Source organism: Molothrus aeneus, chromosome 1 (genome assembly GCF_037042795.1).
Source record: "Molothrus aeneus isolate 106 chromosome 1, BPBGC_Maene_1.0, whole genome shotgun sequence".
In the NCBI taxonomy this organism is placed as follows: domain Eukaryota; kingdom Metazoa; phylum Chordata; class Aves; order Passeriformes; family Icteridae; genus Molothrus; species Molothrus aeneus.
In genome coordinates this window covers 26,111,874-26,137,798 of record NC_089646.1, presented here as the reverse complement: position 1 = coordinate 26,137,798, position 25,925 = coordinate 26,111,874, and the positions used below count along the sequence as shown (strand labels likewise).

Genomic DNA, 25,925 nt, shown 5'->3' with positions numbered 1-25,925 from the left:
GCCATGTCTAGACAGCCTACCAAATTCAGGCAAAATGACCTGGGAATCTGTCTGGACTCATACATACAGACCAGACATACTGAGGATGTGCCTAAAGTTAAGTCAATCGCAAAATCCAAAGGCCAGCCAGGCAGAAAGGTTTAAGAAAACCCATAGGAATATCACTACCATTCTCTTTTCTACAAGGTTTTACTAAGGCAATGGTATAGCAGCAAAAAGTTCAAAATACAGTGATGGCCTTGATCTCCACTCCGGAGTACAAGAAGCCACCCACCACTCCAGTCTTGATTTTGACACACAAAGGTGTTGACATGGTATTGTACTCTCAGGTGCGAAAGGCAGGCCTAGGCAAACCTCTGCTGGCACAAATCACTCCTCTTCCTGCCAGCTCTGGTGTTCATCTCTCTCTGGTGGACTGTGCACACAGAGAGGAAACTGCTCCACCTAGAACAGCTCCACCTAGAAGTTCACCCTCTAGGATACCAACACAACTTCATTTGTCTTCCAGTTATTAGGAAATCCTCACCTGAGATGCATCAGCAGGCACAACCAGCATGACCACTCAGAGTGGGTTCTGAGACACCAGAGTGGCCAGCATGTGGCCAAATAGGCAAGTGTAGCTCTCGCTCTAAAACTCACAGAATACTTAAAAACTACAATTATTTTAATTTATATACATAGATGTCTTCTACTTACCTGCTGTGCAATAGAAAGCAGAACAAGACCTCATTTTGTACTCAGACAGGGTGAAATGGAACAAGGTATGAAAGACTATCTGTAATTATTAGAAACCTATCATGTGCAATCTGGATCAGTAACACATGAGATTGTAGAGACCCAGAATGCCTAAGAGACTTTCTCACATTCTTGAAAGACTCCAGACAGCCTACTCTCACCATTGTCCAAATGTCAGTATCAACTGAAGTGCAAAACCAAAGGGAAAGACAAGTCAATCAACCTTTTCTCAACTGACACTAAAATTAAGCTTCAGTCAGCAGAGCCAACAGAAGCTCTCAATGCCAGACCTACACTCAATCTTCTAGACCTACTCAACACAATCCATCTCATAAATTATTGCAGCTCCCTCATTTTTATACTGAGCATTTCCTTGAATTGCTTTGCCTCCAAATTCTGTACAAAGATTTCAGGAAATGGGCAATTGTTTGGGATCTGCTCTGCCCTTACTCAGCTATTCTATTCTATTATTTTCTAGGTCCCCCAAATTTAGCACAGTTTACACAGTGAAAGGAATACAGCAATATAGGCAAAGTACATGGATGAACTGTTTTGATATCAAACCAGTTCCACTGTTTCATTCTCACAAGTTATGAACAGAAACTGAAAGGAAGGTCTTCTTCCCAGTCAGTTGGTACAAGCTAAAACTCGCCGCTGTAAACATCCAGGGTGACATCTGCTTTGTTCACCACTTGGGAATTTTTAATACTTACATTTTACTAAAAATAAATTTGAAGGTACTGTCTATAGGAAATATTAACCACCTTATCTCAAAGTGTCAAGTATATGTAATTGTTACACATTCTAAAAACCACTTAATCATATTGAGACTTTGCAATTCTTAGCGAAAGCTATCTTGTTCAACAGGAAGGAAGGAGAAAAAAGATGAGTCCGCACATGGAGTAGAAATACACACGACGAATATTCTTTTTGGAGACTAACAGGGTTTTTTTGCAGACTTACAAAGTGTTCTAACTTCACCTGAGTCTGCTGATAATCAGACATTTTTCATGCTAGCATTGGAGTACATTTTCCAACCTCCTCCAACCTGAATTTACTGTGGGATACAGTACTAAATTAATTGTAGAAAAATGCATCTGTATATTTAAAAGCATAATGACATAAAAGCATTATGTCAGTATTTTCTCCAACAATGCCCTTGGACTAAGGGATCTACTTTCTTTAGATTTCACTTGGCTTTAAAATTAGATGGCTCTGAAGCTATCAAGCAATACCTCTGCAGACTTGACTTCTTTCCTCTATGCATCACACATCATCCATCTATTGTCAATCACCTTCACTATAATCCTAAATGGGAACTTCTGTTCTCAGGAACAATGCAGTGGCATCCTGCTCATAGCTTAGAGGATTTTTAAAAAACATGCTTTTTGGTTTGGTTTTAGGGCTTTTTTAAAGGTTTTTCTTGTATACTTGTCTTTCCTCCTTTAAGGGACTCCATTTGAGCTATCACACCATTCAGGTATCTAGTTAGTGTAAATATTTACAAAAGCAAAAGCAAACAACTGTTTGGTTTTTTCCCTGTGTTTTGGTTTTGGGATTTTTTGGGGGTTTTTTTGGTTTTTTTTGTTGGGTTTTTTGTTTTTTATTTTGGTTTTGGTTCTTGGGGTATTTGTTTTGTTTTGTTCTTTTCTTTTTTTTTTTTTTTTGAAAGATACATCCATGAAACATCATTGGTTCATCATACTCTTAGGTCAGCTTCTCACATATGGCTGCTCTCAGATAGGTTTACTATAGTTGTTCCTACTCATACAAGTAAGCTCACTAGTCACAGGCTTAGAACTCACCTAATAACATGATTTTAGGGACAGCAAAGTTCCCAGCTTTATTTCATCAGAAAGTCAACCTGATGAATCTACATTCCAGCATATTTATTTCAGTGCCTACTCTCTTGTTCCATTGTTCTCAATGTCTTGCATGCATTCTCATCTACTTTGAATTTCAGGACTGTAGCAAGTTTCATAACAGGAAGGCACACCCCTTAACATCCAGCTTTTATATGCCTAAATGGCTTGTCATCTTCCCCTGGCACAGGCACAGATGATGGAAAACCGACTTGCCATGTAGAACACTGAGAATCAAGTCCCTGGGAACAATCAGTGCTAATGTTTTCCACAAAATTGGTGCTAAAGTTTTCCACATAAGTAACCTTTTTGCAGCTCTCCTGAAAGTTACTTTCTTAGTAACACAGAGGCAATTATAGACTTGACTACTCTTTATAAAACCAAGCAGTACACAACTAAAACTTTTTTTTTATTTTAAAGGCTTTTTTAGTTGGATGGCCTATGTGTTTCCATTTGTTATTCATTAATAACTTTTGTGATCATTGGCCTGTGTCAATTAAGCTTCAACCAAGTCCCAAAACCAGAGCTGCTAAGCCTGATCAGCTCAGCCAAGGGTTAGAGGGCTGTGAGCAGCCTGTGGAGTCAGCTGCTACCCATCAGAGCCAGAGGCAAGTGCTGCATTAGGTTTATCCGGGGTGGCACCGTGTGCTGGGCCAGCAGGCCAGCTAGTCCTGGAAGTGCCAGTCCTTGCCAACCATGAGAGGAGAGGTTTGTGGGAGAAGGGATGGGACTGAAGGAGGCTAAGGGAGCAGGGCTAAGGCTAGTGAGCAGTAAAGCCATGGGAGAGCAGGCTCTATGGGGTTTGCTCATAATGGAATGAGTACTTTTGGAGGTGCTTTTCCTTTCAGGCATGTTATGCACGGTGGGTTATTGCAGCCTGCACTTATCTGACTAATAAAATGCATAATTTTGATACCTAGTTAAAAGCCAGCAAATCACACTAGTTTAGCAGATGATGATACATAGAAAGCATAACCACCCTCCTTAAAGTTTCCACTTTTCAACTAAGAAAGAATATTATGTTAGAACTACTGTAAAATAATTTTTATCTAATTAGCTTCAACTAGAAGGACAAAACTGAGGACTGAAATCTTTAATTTTTCCTATTAATGCAGAAATGTACTTCTTAGTTCCCAAAATAACTTTTTATGGTTTTAGCACAAACATTTATTGCATTCTTGCTTTTATCACTATTATCTGCAATTATTAAATTCCTTACCTCCCCAAAAAAAAAGAGCAAAACAGGCACAAAATGTTTTCATAAGATGGGCTCTATTTTACAGTTCTGTTTCTCAAACACAGACACCACTCTGTGTTTTAACATTGCATTTTTAAAATAAAAATATAACACTCCACTTTTGGTTACATTATGTGTTACAGTCAGTAAGGCATATGACAAAAATAAATGTGGAGAGGAAATGAAGGTATTTTCTAGCACTATTTATAGTAATCCAGTCATGCTGAACTGATTGTATTTCCTCCTATATTGAAAATGCACAGACAGCTGCACATAAAATACATGTCATCAACTTTCAGCTTTCATTCAATGAAAAAAGTAACAGGTAAACATACTCCTGAGTAGACTATCATTGCTTTCAGTTTACAAAGAGAAAGAAAACTTTACTGAGGTCAAATCTTGAAACCAAGAATTTGAACAGATAATCATATATCTCTGTGAAATGCATTCACATAAAAGAAAAGAACTCCTGAAGATTAAGCTCACTTTCTTAAGAACCAAATTTTCACATTGGTACAGTATTTATTTTCACGAAAACACTTAGGCACAAGTAAATTATGGTAAATATGAAGTTGTTTCTATTTTTTTTTTTAATTAAAAGAAGCTGTAAAGCATAATTATAACCTAAAGTTTTCCCCATGTGTCTGGAAACTGGCCAAAAGCTATTGGTTTCCATGAGATGTAACTCTTATGAACAACAGAAGTTGAATTTTGAACAGGGATAGCTAATATTTTCTACCATGTCTTGGTAAGATATGCTTTTTCTGTGTGTCTACCTCTTCATTTTAAAATTTGTTACCTTTGAGGCCAAAAGGGCACTCTACATTACATGGACAGACATACTAGACTGGCCACCTGAAATCAGTTAGCTCAAAGGTAAATCAAAGACATATTTGGTGCCCCTCCCATTTCCTCTCATGTTCTAAGCCATTAACAGCAGATTTAGTTGCAATGGTTCCATAATACACAATGTTTAACATCCTGAAATTCCCCTTTGTCAAGAGGGCATCATCATGGAAGATGCTGACACACTTGACTCTGTCCTGGTATTTTCTCACTGAAGAAGAATAGCAGGACACAAGAGTTAAATGGTGCTTTGGGACCAAACCAGTTATTCAGTCTTTTTCTCACCATTTTCCTGTTATTTGACTGCTTGAGAATCCTCCCCTTAGAAGAAATCACAGGGGATGGTCAAGAACTGTGGAGCTCCACTTCATTTATTAATTCCACATTTATCTTTGAATCTTCTCCCCTTTAATATTACACCAAATTTATTTCCGCTGCACACACTTATTTTAATTGAAGCTCTTCTTTCAGTTCACTGTTCAGAAAGCAATTAAGTGGTAATAGAAAAGAACATACATATGGATTGCTAGAAATATTTTGTTCAGAAGCAGGTGGTGTAGATGCAGTAAAGTTTTAGTAGTGTTCTGTAAGAGTCAATACCACTGTCTAGTGTGTCTGCTCCATTGTGTAAGCAGGGGGGGAAAAGACAACATGACCCTCCCATGCTAAAATACAGATGGAACTTACAGGGGGAAAAATGGTAACCAGACATTCAGTTCACAATAAGGTAAAATATAACAAAGCCTACCCATCTGCAATGCTCTTCCTTCAAACTGTATTTATTTGATCTATCTACAAAAATTTACATCCAAAACATCCAAACACTTCCACCCTGACTGTAGCGTGAATTATGCTCACCAGTAAGGAAACCTCAGGTTTACCAACAAAAATAACATAATACATAAATCCACCTTGAAAAAGTAGGAAGGCCACAGACACAGCCCCAAGTAAACTCATCCTAAAGCCTTAATGGGAATCTACAAACTGTTCCTGGGGCCACAGACACAGCCCCAAGTAAACTCATCCTAAAGGTTTAATGGGAATCTACAAACTGTCCCTGAGCTGCTTCACTGCATCTCTTAGATGGTTATCCTTGGGGTGTGCAGTAACGTGTACAAATAAGATGTTTTTATTAAAGAGCTAAAATAACTTTTTACTAGAGTATGGGGAGTCTAAGAATATAGAAAGCTCTTGGATACCTCTTTGTCCATCAAGTGCACAAGCTGAAAATCTTCTGTCTTTTGATAATAAATATGTCAGAAGTAAGGAATATCTAAAGACAGGATTTTAACAAATGGCCAAAGTAAATACACTTCAGGGGATTTCTGCTTCTGCTTGACTAGCATTTCAGCATGTTTCTAAAGCAAGTAAGGTCACATTACTTATCCTGTTTACCTGCACGTTGTACTTCATAACTAGGTTTCATACACATCATTCAATTTATAATTCAGAATATCAGTTCTAGTTGGAAGCTGCTGTTTTGAAAGAAAGAAAGAAGGACGAGGACATTTTATAACATTTTGTTCTGACCTTCAGATGATTTCTGGAGGCAGTTTATATAGCATTTATCTATTTAGTTATCTTAAATAATGCACTTAAAATCCTGAACTCAGCAACCGTCAGTTTTTTTCAACACGGGTTCTGTTCTTTTGGGTGGTTTCACTGTAATAAAAAGCCTACCAGACACAAAGCAAAAGTCAAAGAATATCCTCACAGTACATCAGCCATCACCATCTGCTTGCAGCATGTCAGTGTAGTACATGGCTCAGTCCTCTCCAAAGGGCAGAATAGACTGGACTCCTGAAACACTACATCAATCAGCTGGTCCTTAACACTGCAGGTATCATGTCAGAGCACTTACACCACTTAAAGTCACACAGACAGATAACAAGATTAAAGGTTGGTCACTCTCCAGTTGGTAACGGTAACAGGGGGTCTACATGAGGAAAGTCATCAGTAGTAGAATGGAAATAGCAGGAGTAGAATGGAAATAGAAGGTTTAAAACAAGAGCCTCTTAGAGTTTGTTCATTTGTACCCTGTGTTAAGTCGGATCTCCAGAGTCAAGATCAAAAGTGCCTAGACATGTTCTCACCAGAAATGTCTTAACTTCATAATTCATTCCCTGCACAAGAAGTTCATTGACTTTAGCTACAGAATGTAAGCAAACAGATGGCTTATGCTGCCAGGAATGTGCTGAAGACTTAAAGAAATATAAACCCAAAGGATTCAGAAGTTTCAGTGGACCCAAGGGAAAGGTCAGGAAAAAAGAGACAAAGGAAGTAGTAGACAAGACCACTTACAGATATAACACCTTCTGTAATAAGAAAACAAAACAATAACACAGACATCCTTCGATTTACATCTGATTCATCAAATAGAAAAGAAAACATTTCTTGCTCAAGAGTATCTGTTACAAAGGTCAGTATGCAAGGTGTGCAGCTGAAAGATACCTGCTGACATTAAGCAGGTATGAGCCTGTACTGCTCAACCAGTAAAAGATATAATGAGAAATTGAGGGGGAGGGGAGTCTTTAAAGAAAAGTAGAAAAAAAAGTATTGCCTTTCTGTGTTAAAATAGAAGACTGCAAAAAAAACCCAAACATTGCAAGACAAATTAGCTCAGGAATATAAGGATAAAGACAAGACAAACACTATTGGACTATGGCCCTGAACAAATTTAGACCAACTTCCACAGTAGTACTGAGTGTTACAGGTTTAAAAACCTCAAAAAAGCAATATCCAAGTGAGTAAAATTTTAAGAACTTTTAATCTGAAGTTCTTAATGACTTCTTATAATCAAACTTGAAATCAGAATGTGCTGGACAGCTTTTACTGCACTATAGTTTTACTTTTTTTACTATAAAGTTTTACTTTACCTAGTTGATCAGGGAAGGGAAGCCAGTTGATGTAACTTTTTGGATTTCAGAAAAGCTCTCAATACTGTCTCCACAGGATCCTTCTGGAGAAAATGTCCAGCATTAAGCTGGATTAACACATCATGCAATGTATGAACAGCTGGCTCAGGGGCCGGGCACAAAGGGTTACAGTGAACGGGGTGACATCAGACTGGTGACCTGTCACTAGTGGGGTTCTGCAGGGTCCATCCTTGGCCCTGTGCTCTTCAACGTCTTTATTGAAGACCTGGACACAAGACTTGAAAGGATACTCAGCAAGTTTGCAGATAATACAAAACTGGGAGGAGCTGTTTAACCCCTCAAAGGCAGGGAGGCCCTGCAGAGAGACCTCAACAAATTAGAGGACAGGGCAATCACCAATTGTATGAAATTTAACAAGGGGAAGTGCCAGATTCTGCACCTGGGATGGGGCAACCCTGGATATACAGACAGACTGGGGAATGAGAGGCTGGAGAGCAGCACTGTGGAAAGTGACCTGGGAGTCCTGGTTGACAGAAGGTTAAATATGAGTCAGCAGTGCCCTGGCAGCCAGGAGGGCCACCCTTGTCCTGGGGACATCAGGCACAGCATCACCAGCCAGGCAAGGGAGGGGATTGTCCTGCTCTGCTCTGAGCTGGGGCGGCCTCACCTTGAATAATGTGTGCAGCTTTGGGTGCCACAATATAAAAAAGACATTAAGCTGATACACAGTGCCCAAAGGAGGGCAGCAAAGATGGTGAAGGGCCTTGAGGGGAAGCCATATCAGGAGTGGCTGAGGTCACTTGGTCTGCTCAGTCTGAAGAAGAGGAGACTGAGGGGAAACCTCATTGCAGTTACAACTTCCTCATGAGGGGAAAAGAAGGGACAGATCCTGATCTCTTCCCTGGGTGACCAGTGACAGAACTGGAGGGAATGGCCTGAACTTGTGATAGGGGTGCTTTAGGTTGGATATTAGACAAAGGTTTTTCACCCAGAGGGTGGCTGGGCTCTGGAACAGGCTCCCCAGGGAAGTGGTCACAGCACCATGGCTTATACAGTTCAAGACGTGTTTGGACAACGCTCTCAGGCACACGGTGCAACTCTCTGCAGGACGAGGAGTTGGACTTGATCTTTGTGGCTCTCTTCCAACTCAGCATATCCTATGATACTATTATTTTGCACAGAAGAAGATTCCATTTCTTTTACCAGCCAGCACTGTCAGCCCCCCAGGAGGGCTGGGAGCCCCTGCCCACTGGGTCACAAAGCCAGCAGAAAGAATATGCACAAACAAAATGCACCCTCTTCCGCCAAACAGCTGTGCCTGCACACACTGTCCAGCAACAAAATAGGGCTTTTGAAAATCAAATTTTGACAGCTAATGAATGCATTCATGGCTGTCACAAGTTGAATATCACCCACAAGTATGATGCTCAATTATTTTGCTCCCTTCTTTGTTTTACAAGTTTCTTGATACTCCTAAAAAGGTAGTGTAATAGCAAGGAGTTGCATGTATAGAATTTGACTGCTGTTAATGCTACTTTAAATGAAAAGCGTATTATAACAAAGCACAACTCATTATCTTCACACAGTATGCATATTTTGCTATCAGCAAGATTAGAAGTGGTAGGAAGCCTACAAAGGAATACTTGAAACAATAATCTAAGACAGCAGCTGTCCTAAAAGCCACAAAATGCATTAGGAACCTAAACTCAGTAGCTGTCACTTCTGCACCAGTGTCCGGGATCTGATTGGGAAGCAGCTTAACTCATGTGTCCCCTCACATTTCCCACTGCATGTCTCAGACATGATGGGCACATTCCCCTTGTTTTAATTTCCAGGGAAAAGGAGAGCAGATACTGCTTTTACCCTCACCCTCTAAACCAGCCTACTCAAGAAACAATGGACCTGAAATCTGGGCCCTGTAGTCTGATGATATCCAAACTCCTGGCTGCCACAGGGAGCTCTCTCTGTCAGCTACACTTTAATTGCCTTGGGAACCTTTCTCCCCTTTCTTTGGAAGCTGGACCTGGTTCAGCCAAAAAGGAAAGGTTGCCTGGGACAGAAGTAAAACAAATCAGAACAAATCTGAGCCTGATCCCTAGAAGCTGGCACCACATTATGTCTCTTTATGCTGAAAGTTTTTTTTAAAAGCTTTAGTAATTTCATTTTAAGAAATAAAAAAAGCACCACACACATGGGCCAGGGAGCAGAGATCAATATTCCTATTTTCGTACTCACAGGCCACTTAAGTTCAATGACTCATGCAGTATCAGAGAAGCTCCTGCGTCTTGCATTATTGAAGTAGACCCACTCTGAAAACAGTATAAACACTGGGAGTCCTCTCACTGGACTTTTAGACCTTGATGCTGGATGATGTGCATCTGACCGCAGTCAGCCTATGCAGAGCTCGAGCTGAGGTCTCCTGCTTCTCAGATGAATGCTTGAATAAGCACAAATACACACCAAACATATTTCAACAAAGAAGAACATGCTGTAACTTCAGCTTTTGGTCTTGAGTCAAGTGGACAGATGTGCTTGAGGTATTGTTGCAGTGTGATGCATGGTGCCTTGATTCTTCAACTCTGGAGCATACCAAGCATTCATGCTTATTGCTGGTCTCTGCTTTTTGCCAGTAGGTCATTTTAGGCAAATATGCTCTAAACAGATTTTGTAAACTAAATTTCAGAGATGCTTAATTCTACTTCTTGGTTCACTCTTTCCTATTTTTTAAAAACATAGTACATGAATTGAAAACTGCTACTTGTTCTTTACTGGGTCTCACCTTTGGGTTGCTCAGTGGTAAAGTAGAAGTAAATGTTCATAAGAGCTGGTATATCCAGCTGGAGGTTATATTCAACTGGAGTCAGTATTTAGACCTAATGAAAGCTCTTCGTGCATCTTTTTATAAGAATGTTGACATAACTTGTGGGTTAGTAAAAGAAAACAGTTCCAACCAAAAAAATCCTCTCCACAAGTTTGCCTCCTAATGAAGGGTGCATGTGTATTTAATAAGAATCTTTTAAAGATACTATTGAATGCTTTCTGCTCCACTAGCTTTTCTAATGTTTTTGTAAAGCGAATTTTCTGTAGTCCTGCCCTTCTGCAAGACCTATGGGTGAAATAATTCAGAAAGAATCAGGTTCCCTTTGAAAAATAAAATGGCAAAGAAATAGCCAGTTCCATTCCATCCCTCTCAAAAAACCCTGAAGTTTCAAACTAACTGCAATAAGGACAAAAATTAATATTATGGGTTTTGAATTGTTGCTCTCCCTTATTCACCTGGGAGTACAACAATTGTGAGTTTAAATCCTGAACAACTGCAGTATACTGCTGCTCCAGACAGATCTCAGCAAAAAGATACTTTAAATTATACACTCTAACAGCAAGAATCTTTTCTGGTTTGCTTTGTTTTGTTCCTGGAAAGGTCTGTGACTTTGGATCATTTTGAGGAAACTTGCCCAATGTAACTGAAAAAAAATGTGTATTGCACATGGCAGTTATATGCTCAAAAACATAATTTTTAATCTGGGGGTAACTGAAAGAAAAAGACAAACAAAACCCACAAAAAATGCCACAAGAAACCAAAGCACCAAAACAAATGAGCCTCACCACTGACAACTCAATACTTCCAACTCTGAGATTTCCCTACAGTTTGTACTTGTATTCTTACAGAGAAAATACCAAATCCATATCCACCTAACCCATGTTTCCCTAACTTCACCTAGCCACCCTGGCAAAAACAAGAAGGAAATGAAGAGATTGTATTTATCTGCTGAATGAATTTGAAGTCCCACATTTATGTCAACTGCTGGGAAGAGGAAAGAGAGAGATGAGAGAGAAACACACTGTACCAATATTCTCAGTTAAATCAACTTAAGCTTTTGAAGTATTTTCTGTCCATTATAATTTTTGCCATATACACAGTTTTTATAGCAAATAACCATGTGTAAATTGAGGAAACAATGTACAGAATTAAGGCTGGGATTATATCCTGTAGTGTAGATGGGTAACTACTAACAGCAGGGGGTGTGCTAACAGATAAACAAACTGCACAAATGAATCAGCCCACTAGCTCTAGGAGGTAGTTGTGGTCTTCCTTATTTTTTATTGTCATGTAGGATATCCCCATGACAATGGAAATAGCACTAATTTACTAAAATTAGTGGAGATTTCCTAAAATATATAAAAAGCACAAAGTTAAATGATCATGTCAGAACATAATGATTAGTGCATAATTTCCCCAGCAAGCCATGGTCAATGTTGTGTGCAAATGCTTCTTTTTGACTGAAGGAAGAGAGTAAATGTCATTGTTGTCCACAGCAAGCCTCATTTGTGGAGGAAAGCACTATGTAAAAGCTGAAGATCATTCAGCTCTGTGAGCAGACATCAGAAAGCACATTATATTTTTGGTAACCTCCAAAGATGTGTTAGGGCAAAAACAGATGAAGTAGCACTGAAATGCAAAATAACTGAATGGGTAAGTTCCCTATATCCTTTAATTCATTTTTCCTGAAATGTACTGAAAATGTACTCAACTAGTATACCAAGAAGGAGCAGCTAAAACACCCACATCTTTCTGGCCAAGATGACAAGCCACCTTTCATTTTTTAAGGAAAAGCCTTACACTTATGTTACTATTTCACCTTGAGGCCTATGATATGACTGATTTGAAGCACTTGTGAAACACAGAACAAAACTTTCTTGAGTTTCTTTATAATATCTAATTAAAAATAATAAAGACAGTCTATCTTTGGGAAAGTAATTTTAATTTTTCTTCTTCCACTGAAAAAAAAAATTACAAAAACATTTATTTGCCAGAGATAGCGAGGGGTGTGTGTAAAATCAGTTCAACATTACATTTCCTTCTGAGAAAATGAACACTGATTAACATCTGTAGAAGTATGAATTACTCCAACCAGACAGGCAGAGATTGCATGAGCTAATGACTAGGGCCCTCTTTGCAAGGAATGATCATGTAAGTATGCTGTAAATTGCTGAAAGAGGGACTTCATCCTGAATTTACCACTTGCCAGAACATCAACTTGTGCCCCTGCAACACATTTTTCACCTCCTGTTTTTCAGTTAGCTGTAGCTGTGAGTCCACTGTACATAGGAAAATCAGACTTGGCCTAAAAATATGTTCTCATACCCTGAACTATTTTCTTTGCATTACAAAGCAAAGAAACTTTTAATTCTAAAAGGGATTTAATGACCAGCATGTTCTGGGAAACAAAGTTTACAACCAGCATTTGAAAATCCATACTTTTACACTATATTTTACTGGTTTTACTCTGTTTTACAATAGGCAATAGCTATTTTCCTTTTGTGTATTTCAACTTCAAATTGCTGAAAGAATGCTATATAGGCCAATAGACTATGGCACTGCTACTAGAGAGTGACCTTCTACATATGGGAGTAAAAACTGTCAGAAGCCAGGTGTTAAAAGTGATCACCCTACTAGAAGAAAGGTTAAAGAATACAATCTCAGCTATGTAAACACATCATTGTAGACCAGGCATGTCCAAAAAAGTCTTCATCTTTTCTCAGAAAAAAAATTCTAGCAAAAAAAGGATTTTCTTACTTAAGCATATTCTGCTTCCATCAGTATTTGCAAAAATTAAAATCAGTAGGACTCTGATTTTAAACCTCTGAGGAGCACTTTGGAGACCTGGATTGTAGAAAGTGACTATTATACATCAAGTCTGAAGGCAGTTAATATGAAAAACAGGAATGCAACCCCAACCAATATTTTCTTAGAGGACTGGCAGCAAACTGCCAGATGCATGTGTGACCTCAAAACAACCTTTTGCCAGATGCCTCTTTAACCTCTTACAATTACATCAACTTCTAAAAAGACAGCTACATTTTACCATTTTCTTCCTTTGGTTATGCAAATTAAGAAGGTGTGCTTACTAGACAGAATGCAAGTGTTTGGTTCTGTGCATTTTTGTCTCTTCAAGTCCCAAAATAAAGCTGCTTGCTACAGCAGCATATAATTCTTTCTTGCCAGCATTAAAACAAGTTAAACAAGAAGCCTTCATCTTCTTTCTTTTCTTTTCCCTTGAGTCCATGGTCAAAACCAGGTAATTTTTTAAGATAGTTGTGAGTTAAGGGGCCAAGACAATACTCAGCCAAAGCAAACAATAAATCACCTTTGATACTATTTACCATTTTTACATAAATAACCTTTTCTTTCATAAAAAGTATGCTACACATTTATGTTACAATCAACAGAAGCCAACACAACCATTCACAATATTCAGATTTAAAACTGGCCTGTATGCTAATATTTTGAGAAGGGCATTTGCTGCAAATTTAAAAATAATAAATTTATAGCATGAAAGCATCATAAGTATGTTCCAGGGGCTCAAGCCCTAGAAAGCAAAAGGAAGAGAAATTATGTGGAATCAAAAGTAAGTAGGTCATGTATACTAAAGTGCTAAATATACTAACCTCTGCTTTGTGGCTGAGAGAACTGTTTTTAAAATCTAGAGGTGTACAAATAAATGAAGAAATACACAGTCATTTGTGAACAAAAACATTCTTTGATGATGCATTAAAGAGAAAGGCTCCTTCTGCTGCATAGAATCCAAGAGGAAAAAAAGCATTTCCTTTAAGAAATATACCTCCTTATACAGCAAAACAATGAATTTCAGTTGTTCTGTAACCCAGATCCTTTAATCTGCATAAGAGATGCTGACTGAGTTCACTCAACCAAATCACTACTGGCTTTCAGAATACAATCAACACATGCTTTTCAACAGTATTAATATAGCATGAAGCTTGTGCTCCTAATTATTCATGTTTTTGCATTCTGTTTTTTCCCCCTGCTGTAAAATATGCAAATTTACTTCTTTGTGTTATTTAGGTCCCACATGGGCCTCAACAGATCTGTTTGGAACGAATTACAAGCCAACATCTAGATACATGCTGTCAACATTTCAAGCTTCATTGTTTTTATTAGGTTGGAATGTCATTATAGATTTGATATTAGGCTTTAAAAAGCTTTTTATAACTCTCTTGAAAACCTACAGTCTAATCAAATGGTGCACTGATAATTACTACTACTGCACTTTTGTGTGTGAAAGGGGGAGAGCAAAGCCCTGGGAGCCCTGAATCCGAGGGAAATCCCCATCTAGCGGCACCACTGAAAAGTGCAGGTTGTTTTTGTGCAAAATTAGTCCCAAAGAGATTCGTTTGACTTCATCACTGAATGAAGTGGAGACATTACCTCCTTATGCGACTAAGGAACGGTAACAGGAGAGGACTGTATCTTCTGAATTCCTTCTCCTCCTCCCTCTTCAATCAACTCTGGCTGCAAAATTCAATGCCCAGATGAACTACCGTGGTTTTTAAGTAAAAAAACCATAAAGCAGCACTTCAGGAAAGAGGTCACTTCAAAAACTGTAACTTCCTACTGGGCATCAAAAGAGTTCACTTACACGTATAAAATATTCTTTAGATTAAAGTATTAACAGATATCCCCAAATCTCAGATTACTATAAAGTTAGTATTAAGTATTTTAACCTCAAAACCCATAAAAAACCAGTAGCTTGGTTATTCAAAAACTATAAGGTTGGAAGTAACTACACAAGTGCTTCCTGTTACATAAAAAGTAGGTAATGTAAGCCCATTGATGCAGAAAATGAAAGGACATGGAGACACTGCTTTTTTCCAACTGGCACAATGCCTTGTACATTTCTTTAATGTAACAGTATATTTTAAAACACTGCAGCCCAACCTTCCTTACTAACACCACTCAAAAGTTCCTTAAATATTAATGAAAAAGCAAAGTAGACATTTACAGGGACTTACTACACATTACTACTAACTCCTGGAAAACAAACAGCAGCAGTAACACTAAGATTTTACAAATCTCTTGATGCATTTAATCTTTGAGGTGTGTATGCAGAGGGAAGAAAGCAGAAAAAAGTAGTTGATTTGCAGTAATGAACTAGTATGGGGGTACTCCTTTGTTTCAGGAGTATCAATATATTAAATTTCCATTTAATAACAGATTCACTCCAGAAAATTTATACATATATACATTTCTCTCAGAGGCAAACATTTAAGGGGTTCTTACAAAATATATGTAGAGATCTCTACTACTAAAATCAATATGGAAACTGTAAGGATTCTATTGTAAGGCCTTTTTCCACGTTGGGCAACACTGGGGGTGTCAATTCAAATATGCACTTTATCCAAAGTACTCCAAAAAACTACCTGTATGCAGAGTAAATTCATGGCAAAACAGAAACTGCAATTTGGAGAGGAACAAGTATTCATAAAATTGTTCTTTGGTAAAACAATCTAGATTTCCAAAACTAAAAGCTGACTTGGGCTTATTATACTTTTTGGTATCTTCAGTACAGGAGAGTTCCCATTTGTTAAGGATGTCCTTCTGCAATATAAGGGCAGTAGACAAAGGGAAGCTTTCATCTGGATGCAAATCATACTGTTCACAGGTTCACAGAGGAGTGAGGATACTCCTGCCTACAGATGAGGATGATCCCCTAAGAAGGAATTATAATACTGATTTAACTCAACAATATAGATACTGAATACATCACAGGAAGGTGCAAGTACCTCATTTGAAATAAGCCAAAGATCAAATGCCTTGCTGAGATTAACTTAAAAGAGTAAGTCATACCTGACCACAAAAATTTTAAGATAAGAATACCTGTTATCATCCACCATAATTTATCAAACTCCCTGTGTATTCTTTTTGCAGCCCATTATGTTCCTGACATTATCATAGCAGGCTGTAATAATGAAAGCAACAACATCTCACTTCTCACAAAAAGTTCCCAAATTTTTTACCTGTCAACTGGTATTAGTACCAGTTGCTTTCTGTATTTTTAATATGGAAGAAATATTTGCCTCATTCTGTATTTCATCTCAGAGAATGAAAAACAGTAGTTCCCACCTCCTTTCCTATGACATTTTAGATGCTGGTGCAAGGCTGAACACATTTGCTCTGTAGAGTTTCCTCTCTTCAGACATCATCATTGAAACAGAAGGGACACTGATTAATTGAACAAATCCAAGACTCATTTAAATATCACAGATCATTCTATTTATTTGGAAGAGTTTCAAAACCCTTAATTTCTTTATGTCTGTGACTATTTTCTATTGACAGGAAACTTGACAGGCAAAAATCATGCTTACTCCATTAGGGATAAATATTAACAAATAAGCATTAAACCAAAAATTGCTCATAAATTCGAGATGGCTGTCCTAGATAGCTCTAGGAAAGCCCAGTAGGAAGAATGGAGGTTCACAGTGCAGAAGTGTATATTTAGTACAAAATTCCTGCCAAACTTTCTTACCATGGCCACAGCCTCCCTGTGTCTGTGACAATCACTCTACTCTGATGAGAGTCCTGTGCCTGTTCACTTTTCCTTAGGTACTTCCTCATTGAAAAACTTCATTACAAAATTTCTCAATCTCAGAAAACAACCTTTAGGTGACACTTAAGTGCTCCCTGTAAGTATCAATACTCCCTACCACTTGTTTAAGAGGTCTGCTCCTGAAGCTGAGAGCAGAGCTCTGAAATGACAGCCCATGTTAATTTACATGTTAAAAAATGAAAGTGAAATCTGTCCTAGGTTCAGGAAAGAAAACAGAAGTTAAATATGTTTAAAAATCAGGTTTGTCAGCACCTGTAACTGAGCTGCTTCTCCAAACCATTTACTCCATTTCAATACCCAACATCAAAAGATCCCTGAGAGAAAACAAAACAAAACCCAACAACTCTTAAATCCATGGAACAGATTTCCCTCTAAATCACAAGTCAAAAGTAAACAAAGCCTTGAACTCAGGCATGGTAAAAGGACCAGATCAAGAGTTCCTCAGAGAGCTGTGCTGCCTGCAGACACAGTGGGAGACAACACAACCCTCTGGCTGTCCAGCCCTGAGCACAGCACGGGTCTCAGCAGCCCCTTCCCAGTGCCAGGGCTCTGTCTCTCTGTGCCCATGGCCAGCACAGACACCATGCAGCCTGAGCACACCCATCAGGGCCAGGCAGAGAGCTCTGGGAGAAGCCTCATTCCCTGGTCCCTGCCAAAAGCAGCCTGCAGGATGCCTGGGAACCTGGGTGACGACAATGCTCTGACCCAACTTCCTGGCCTGGCCTCAGATGTGTCTGATCCCTGCAGAAGTGTCTGGCACCGAGGTCTCAGCTGGCCCCAGTCACTGTCCCCAGAGCTGTGTGTCCTTGTCCAGGGAGTGTGGCACTGCCCTGCTCCTCAGTGAGGTCTGTGCCTGAGCCCCTGTGCCCTTGGCACCCTTGCTGAGCTGCAGGCTCACCTGCCTGCTGGAGCCACCAGCATTTGCTGCTCCCTCCCTCCGGCTCACTGTGCAATTCTGTCTGGAAAAGTAAACAGACCTGCACATCGGGCTCTTAAACCACACCTAAAGCCAAAATTAACTTCTCTCAGTCCTTTTGAAAGAGGACCCACAGAACAATATTCTAATTGATTTTAGTTATTTATGTGATTTTTTTTAATGATGAGGGTGATGAGACGCTGGAATAGGTTGCCCAGAAAAGTCGTGTTCAAGTCAGGCTGCACAGAGCTTTGACAACAAGGTTTTTGAAGGATGTTCATGCCCATGGAGGCAGGATGGGACTAAATGATCTTTAAAAGTGCCTTCCAACCCAAACCATTCTATGATCTTTCAGTTGCTTCAAGGAAAAACCACCCACCCCAGTTGCACCATCAGCACCATGGGGATTTTGCAGAGTTTCTGACTGTCTTGCCAAACACACATGGGAAGCAGCATTGCTGTCTCAGTTTTTCAGTTCCTGATCTTAGACTGAAATTAGGACTACAAGACATTTGGATCTTTAAGAACTGCTGGGAGATTTTTAGTTGTGTGACAAACCAAAATGCCTTAAAACTGTATTTTTCTCTAAGGCTAGCAATGAATGGTAGGTTGGAATTCATTTTATATTACGAAAGCCATAAAACGTGAGGAATTCCTAAAGAACCACTACTCTCCAAGATTCCCAAGCTAACTCCAAATTACTTGTTTTCTTAATTCTGGCTTTCAGAATTTTAACATTAAAAACAATTTGTGATGATCAGGAAAGCCTCTGAAACATTTTTCCATATTTCTGCATTTGATTCACTCATCAAAAACAACTGTATGTGTTATGCCTATTTCATAAGCCTCTTTTCCCTTTTCAGAGTAACAGTTCTGCTTGTTATAGAACAAGCACCATTTTTACAGCTTTGTGAAGAGATCAGATGACCAGTAAAGAGATGAGTACCCAGAAAATAAGTGAACTGGTAGTTAGACATAAAAATGTTTTAGTCTCTGGTAGGAAATGATATTTTATATTTATTTTGTAGAGAGAGAATTACGAATTATTTTTGCTTGACTCCCACACATGCAATATTTACCCCAAAAGCTAAAATAGAGAATTTCTTTCAGCTGCTAGGCTGCAAAGTTGGTTTTGTTGATTCTGCTGTTTTTATGAATCACCTTTCTAGTCAGACACTGAATTCCCAAATGCATTGATGCTTTACAAGGAAAAGATGGATTTCAAATATAGCAATTTATAACAAGACTTGGAGAAGTTATGAAAAGGGAAGGGAAGGGAAGGGAAGGGAAGGGAAGGGAAGGGAAGGGAAGGGAAGGGAAGGGAAGGGAAGGGAAAGGAAAGGAAAGGAAAGGAAAGGAAAGGAAAGGAAAGGAAAGGAAAGGAAAGGAAAGGAAAGGAAAGGAAAGGAAAGGAAAGGAAAGGAAAGGAAAGGAAAGGAAAGGAAAGGAAAGGAAAGGAAAGGAAAGGAAAGGAAAGGAAAGGAAAGGAAAGGAAAGGAAAGGAAAGGAAAGGAAAGGAAAGGAAAGGAAAGGAAAGGAAAGGAAAGGAAAGGAAAGGAAAGGAAAGGAAAGGAAAGGAAAGGAAAGGAAAGGAAAGGAAAGGAAAGGAAAGGAAAGGAAAGGAAAGGAAAGGAAAGGAAAGGAAAGGAAAGGAAAGGAAAGGAAAGGAAAGGAAAGATCATTCTCAGGATTTGCCACGGCAATAGCTGTGATGGAGCTTTCTCAGTAAAGCACTGAATTTTCTTCTCACTTTTTCAAATATCAACCAATACAGAAAGATTCTTCCCATGTCCACAGTAGATTGGTGAACTAGGCTTTTTGTTCTTATATGCTCTGAATGAAAGACCAGGTTTAAGAACCAACTTTAAATGTCAGAAATTAAATTCTCACTCCCTCCGAGAGCGTTCACTGCCTACAGTAATATTCACACTAATGGTCCTAGAAATCTGCTACTGAGATGTGTTAAAGATATTTACTATTGGATTTCTAGAATATTTTACACCAGTTTAGAAAAGCTTCAGAACATTCCATCTGATTACCAAAACAGTAACTAACAGAATGGCTAAGTGTTGTGGTTTGGGTTTTTTTTTTTCCCACTGACACTGTTCCTAGACAAGAACACCCAGATAGATATCTACTCAAGTTCTGACCCATAATTGTACAACTACATTTGTCTTGCAAGACAGTGATATGCTTCACTGATAAGGTTGATGGCAGCTCTTCTGCCAGTGCACTCCATTTCATTGCAGACAGCAAAATTAACTTCTGTCTGAGCAAAAAATAAAAAAAAAAAAAGAGAAGACTCAAATGAAATTGATCATTCTTAAATTTATATTTAACAGATAAATTTTATGTGAATTCATGTAAACAAAGTTTAAATAGTCACTGACAGCATTTCAGGAAAAAGGAATGAAGCTAAATTGAATGCACAATCAGGACATAGAAACATTTGGGTGCAGAATTCTGCCTATTACAGAAACTGAAATGCTAAATGGCCTCCAGACTTTTTGGGGATGATGATGTGTCTCCTTTGACCCCTCCACAATGCAAATGCTGGAGTGACTTGATGTAGCCATCAGAACTGCTGCAGGTGAACAAAATCTAGTGGAAAGCAGCCATTAAGCATAACAACACAGTCACAGATGTGAAACAGATTTGTTTTAATAGAGAACTTTTTGCCAGAAATCTAAGTTCTCAGAAAGGGTTCCAAGGTCTCTCATACTGTTAGACTTCAATAATCTAAGGGCTTCTCTGACTTGAAAATGCTCAAGAAGTAACACTTAAACAGAGAAATACTGTGAGATTCCTGATAAGAATGAGTCAGTAAATCAGAGCAGCAGAAGCTGAATATTGATAATGACAGATTCACAAGGAGGAAAACAAATTGTCAAAAGAGAAAAAAGAAAAGGATCAGTTTCAGCATAACAGCAATTTTTTTTCTCTTCTGCACACTTAAGCTGACCTCTTACAGCTGCAAAACTGTAAGAGCTTGATCAAAGCTCCAAATTTAGCCAATTCACAGGTGTGTATACTTCAGATTAGTTTTTGAATAAAAAGAAGACTTTGAAAACCCTAAACTGCTTAATTCTTATCAAACTAAAGAGTCAGGTTCTGAGACAGAGCATCTACATACACCATGACCAGAAATTCATAAGCACTTCTTGGTTTCTAATACAAAAAGTCTGGGGGTAAAATGAAAAGGAAGGAATCTGAATAAAAGCCAGTCCTTTAACAACTGCAGTAAGATATTCCCTTCCCACAACTCTAATCATAAAGCTGGAAGTCTAAACTTTGACTTTTACTGTTTTGTAAGGATGTAACTTCTCTCCAATCAGCATGAAAGGAAATCAAGAAACAATTTCAGTGCTCCTGAATATGAGTTCAGACTCATAATAAAATAAAATAAATCTTCAGCTATTTAGTCCAAATGAGCAGACTAGGAAAATTAACTTTGTCAGGAAAAGTAAGAATACTGAAGAATTTTTATCATGGCTTCTCTTAACATTTCATTTAGTCTAAGCATCTCAAAGAAACTTCAAGATCAAAATTTCAAAGATGAAAGAATCAATTTATACAGAAGCACACTTACCCACAATAACAAATCCATCTGCTTCTCTCTCTGGCACTGTGACCTTCTTTGAATCCTGACTTTTTCGGAAGAAACTGAACATAGTCTTTTTGGGTTCTTTTTGTCTTCTAAGGTGTTATCTAAAATGAAGACAAAATATGTTAAATGAACATATGATAACAGAACTTACAGTATGTTCACATAACAGACACCATAGATAGTTCACCAACAGATACCACAAACAAGACTTTTTTTGTCCTGCTGGGGACCTGTGGCAACTCAGTACTGACTATACATATAAACTGCCTAAAATTCTGCTGTTACAAGTGATCATGCACTCCAGATCATACACTACATACATTTGTATGTAGTAAGGCCACATACCTAATCTTTATTACCCAATTTGAAATATAAGGCATTTTTGTGTCAGACAGATTACCTTGTTGATGCAGCAACTTAGTTCAAGAGGCAAGAGCAGAGTGAAGCACAAAAGGCTTTTATACAAAGTTATGAATGGAAAGGAATCATAAAAAAAAACAAAACCAAACAACAAACTAACAAAACTTCAACTTTTCTCAATGAAAATGAAAGATGGAAACCCCTTTCAGCATTTATCCAACATGTTTTCATATTTTTCTGCTACTTTGTATTGCGATTAGACAAGCTTTCTCTTCAAAGAGGGCAGTAACTGTTTTCAGTTTCCCAGTTAGCAATCTTAAAGACAGCCTAACAGTTGAGTATGTTTGATTAAGTTACCAATGATTTCCTTAAAAGAAAAAGCAGCAAAATCATTTGTAGCAATTTTTTTGCAACAATAATTGATTAAAAGAATCTTCCAAGGCAGCTAAGAACTCCACTGCTAGAACAAAACAAGGAAACAATTGGGATAAAACCATGGACTGCAGAAGAAAATGCTCAGTATCCCCTCTCTCAGGACTGGAAGATTACATAGAAGCAATAATGAGTAGCTTAAATAGGACAAAAATACTAAAAACCCATGAAGGGACCCATGAGGGTCCCTCAAAGGCTGAACTTGGACCCCTGGACAACACCAACCCATGGAGCAGCCTGTGGTCTGGCTGAAACACATTATGTGCTGAACACAAAGAGGAAGGCTTAAATAAAGGCATGCAAAGGCCTTCTCTACTAAAATACCCATATAAAATTGGGAAAAGTAGAATAATGTAATTTCAACTTTGAAGCAGAGTTTGAGAAGCAGAATCCTGGTTTATTTTGCAGACATCAACTTGTTGCAGAGAAGGGACTGACAAATCAATAGCAACATCTAATATACACCTCCAACAGAGGAAAGGACTCCAGGGTAAAGAGGAATACAGAGTCAAGTTTCAGTAACATTATTTCACACTAAATTTAACAAAGAAGAATCTTTAGAAAGTGAGAAAGAGTGAAGAGTGCTACTGTGAAATGTGCAGATTAAAAAAAAAAAAAAAGATAGGAATCCTGGATCTGGATTAACTACTTGCTGGAATTCTTCATTCCCCACCCAAATATTCATGATATCACAAACAAGACTTTTTTTGCCCTGGCCAGGGACCCGTGGCAACTCAGTACTGACTATTCATATAAACTGCCTAAAATCCTGCTGTTACAAGCGATTGTACACTCCAGAAAGTCCTGTGTGAAGTGTAAGCACTGGCCTGGAACAGTGTATAAATAGATCATGGCAAAAGCAGCAACTATTCAAACTGTGGCCTGATACCTGAGACTTGAAGACTGAATAGCCCACAGCCTGGCCTGCTTGCTTATGCTGACACAGTGCAACTTCTGGCCACCAAATAAACTACATTAATGTGCACAAAAACAGAACAAACTATTCTGTGATCCAATCCCAGGAATACAGTTATTTTTTAAAAATGCTATTTTACAGCACTTTATTCCTTTTTGCTTGTTTTCCTACCTTAGTAAGAGAAATACTGATATTTCCAGTTCCATGGAGATTACACAGTAGAAACTCCTAATTATCTCATTTATTCCTTACCTCCCCCCACACCCAGGCTCAACACACGGCGCCAGCAGCATATTCCTTTTTCAGCCCTGAGGGAATAAGTCTTCTCCTGCTACCAATTAGGGTTGTCAGTCCCATAGCTCAAGTGGTAAAAACCTGTGCTGTAATGCTTGAGAGTCAGGTTTCTGCTCCAATGATGTATGAAGGAGAGGCAGTTGTGGAACAGTTTAAAATGCAATTTTACCTTCATCCTAAGTGTGCAACAACAAGAAGCAAAATCAACTTGATGTACAAAATCTTACAGATACTTGGGTTAAGGCTCAGATTCCAGTCAGTCACTTGAGGTGCCAGAGCTGCAGTTGCTCCAATCACATTTTTTTCCTCTTTTGAGATCTGCATTATTGTACAGTTTTCAGCTCTATCACTTAATGTCCCCCTTCCCTTCTTTCTAGCACAAAGAAAAGCATCTTAATCAGTATATATATGGCACAAAAGACTTGTGGAGGGAACCATGCACTTTTAGTCTTTTAAATCCTCCATACTTAACATACCTAAACATCACTGCTTAAAAGATAATAGGCATTTAAATTCAGAGTAAATTAGCAATCAGAACAATTTGATCTAGCCAAATTAAGGTTCCAAGCACTTTCACATACTAGATTTTTTACTTTCGTTCACACTATCTCATTTTTTTCTAAAACTCAAAGGATTCATCTTATCTACATACATAAGTGTTGATCTTCATTTTGGAATTTTCTGTTTCTGAAGCAGCTTAATTCCACTGCCAGCAGTATTCCTCTAACAGAAAACAAAAAACCAAAACCAAGCAAAATTACAATCAAAACCCACATACAGGTTTGCCTGAAGCAGAAAACCAAGCCAAATTAATGAAAGTACATCCAAAGCTCGGGCCTCAATCCTTATGTTGTTAAAATCACCAGTCCAGCACTAAGAAAACAGTACCTGCTCTATTTTGTGACTGTGAATGTGGGGAGGCAGTATAAAAACCACATATTAAAAAGACTAACATGTAGTGTTTCGTTCTCTAGGAGCCTCTTAGAAACAAGTTGTGCTTGTAGATTTTCTTGTTGAAGGAAGAGTTCACCAATTATTACTTTCAGCTTTTCGGTAGTTTTGTTGAACACACCATCAAGTATAAACTAAAAAACAAAGAATGATTAAAAAAACAGAGGGGGGACACAGAAACAAAAAATAGAGCTGGCACAGAAACAAAAAACAGAGCTACATACAGTACAGCATGGGTAAGCGAAAGACTGCAGACAGGCAATGCATTTGTGATGCTCTTTTAAGAATCTTATCAACTGTGCTACTTCAAAAGTAAACATAAATCTCCCCAGCAACGGGAAATGCAACCACTAAATTTCTTGAATCACAGGTTAAAAACAGAACAAAGCCCCTATCCAACAAAGAAACACAGAGCTGAATGGAAACACTTGTGCTCTTGAAGATAAGGACACAGTTTAGGCTCTTGCAGAATCAGGCTGCAGTTTTACTACTTGTAGATAAGATGAGGTTTCAGGTAATGAAAGCTCAGAACAACCAGTTTCATACAAGTTTCATTTCAGAGTAAAAATTAAATTGGAAGTTTGGAGACCTGGATGCATGGTCACACAGACTTGAGAAAAAAAGCACTTAGTTGTGGGGTTTTTTTAAAAAAGCTGTCAGCACAAGATCACAGAAAATGATCACAGAAAATGATCCATCACACCCACCATTCAGAGATAGTACCACATTCCTGCAGTCATTTCTCCTATATAGCACAGCACTTTTCCCTTCCAGATGGGATTAATTTTATTTCTATAGGAGACCTGAAATTGAATTCACTGCCTAAAGATAAAAATCTCCCTTGGTAGGAATATGCAATTCCCTTCCTCCTCACGTTTCTCTCTCACAAAAAAAGTGAACACAATCGCTGATAGTTGAGAATAATGCTTTTGGCACAGCTTCAGTCATTAGCAAATAATAAGCTCTGAGCTACAGCAATTCTGTGAGGCTGCAAAAAATATTTTGTCTTTCTATGAGGCTCTGAGAACATACGAGGCACTGGACAAAGATGAGTTACAGAGCTGCACAAAGGGGTTAATTTATTCCTCCTGCATTTTGTCAGTCCTTTAACAAGAACTATAGGCGACCTTTGAGCCAAACCAATATGTTAAATCCAATAAAATTTTTCTATACAACAAAGATCTTAGTATATTTACTATTACTTTTCAGCCTCTTCTGAATGCTCACAATACCAGAGGAGAATCATAATTTAACATTAAAAGAACCAAAGATGCAGACTAAGATGAAGAGACAATGCCCAGTAATACAGCAAAGCAGAATTGCAGTGGCACTGCCACTAATTACATAAATAATGAAATGAGGACAGAAGAAAACACAAAACTGACCTTAAAGGAAGAACAGGAATAATTTCACATCTAGCAGCTTAAGATAGACAATCTATGGAAAAAGAAAACAGAGCATCAGAGCAATTCTCACTTCCATAGTA

General features: G+C 38.4%; 1 protein-coding gene across 3 annotated transcripts in view; it reads right to left on the bottom strand.

The window, feature by feature from the left end:
* The window catches only part of UMAD1 (UBAP1-MVB12-associated (UMA) domain containing 1), an 80,113-nt gene that overhangs the window by 51,331 nt on the left and 2,857 nt on the right, over positions 1-25,925 (bottom strand). For 2 of the 3 annotated variants that reach the window (XM_066553792.1, XM_066553801.1), the window contains exons 2-3: positions 25,825-25,876; positions 21,469-21,587 (exon numbers count right to left, since the gene is read on the bottom strand). In XM_066553792.1, the coding sequence (XP_066409889.1) occupies positions 21,469-21,550 (82 nt within the window). In that variant the 5' untranslated portion in view covers positions 21,551-21,587; positions 25,825-25,876. The remainder of the gene's footprint in view (positions 1-21,468; positions 21,588-25,824; positions 25,877-25,925) is intronic. The other variant, XM_066553809.1, reaches the window with a different exon arrangement.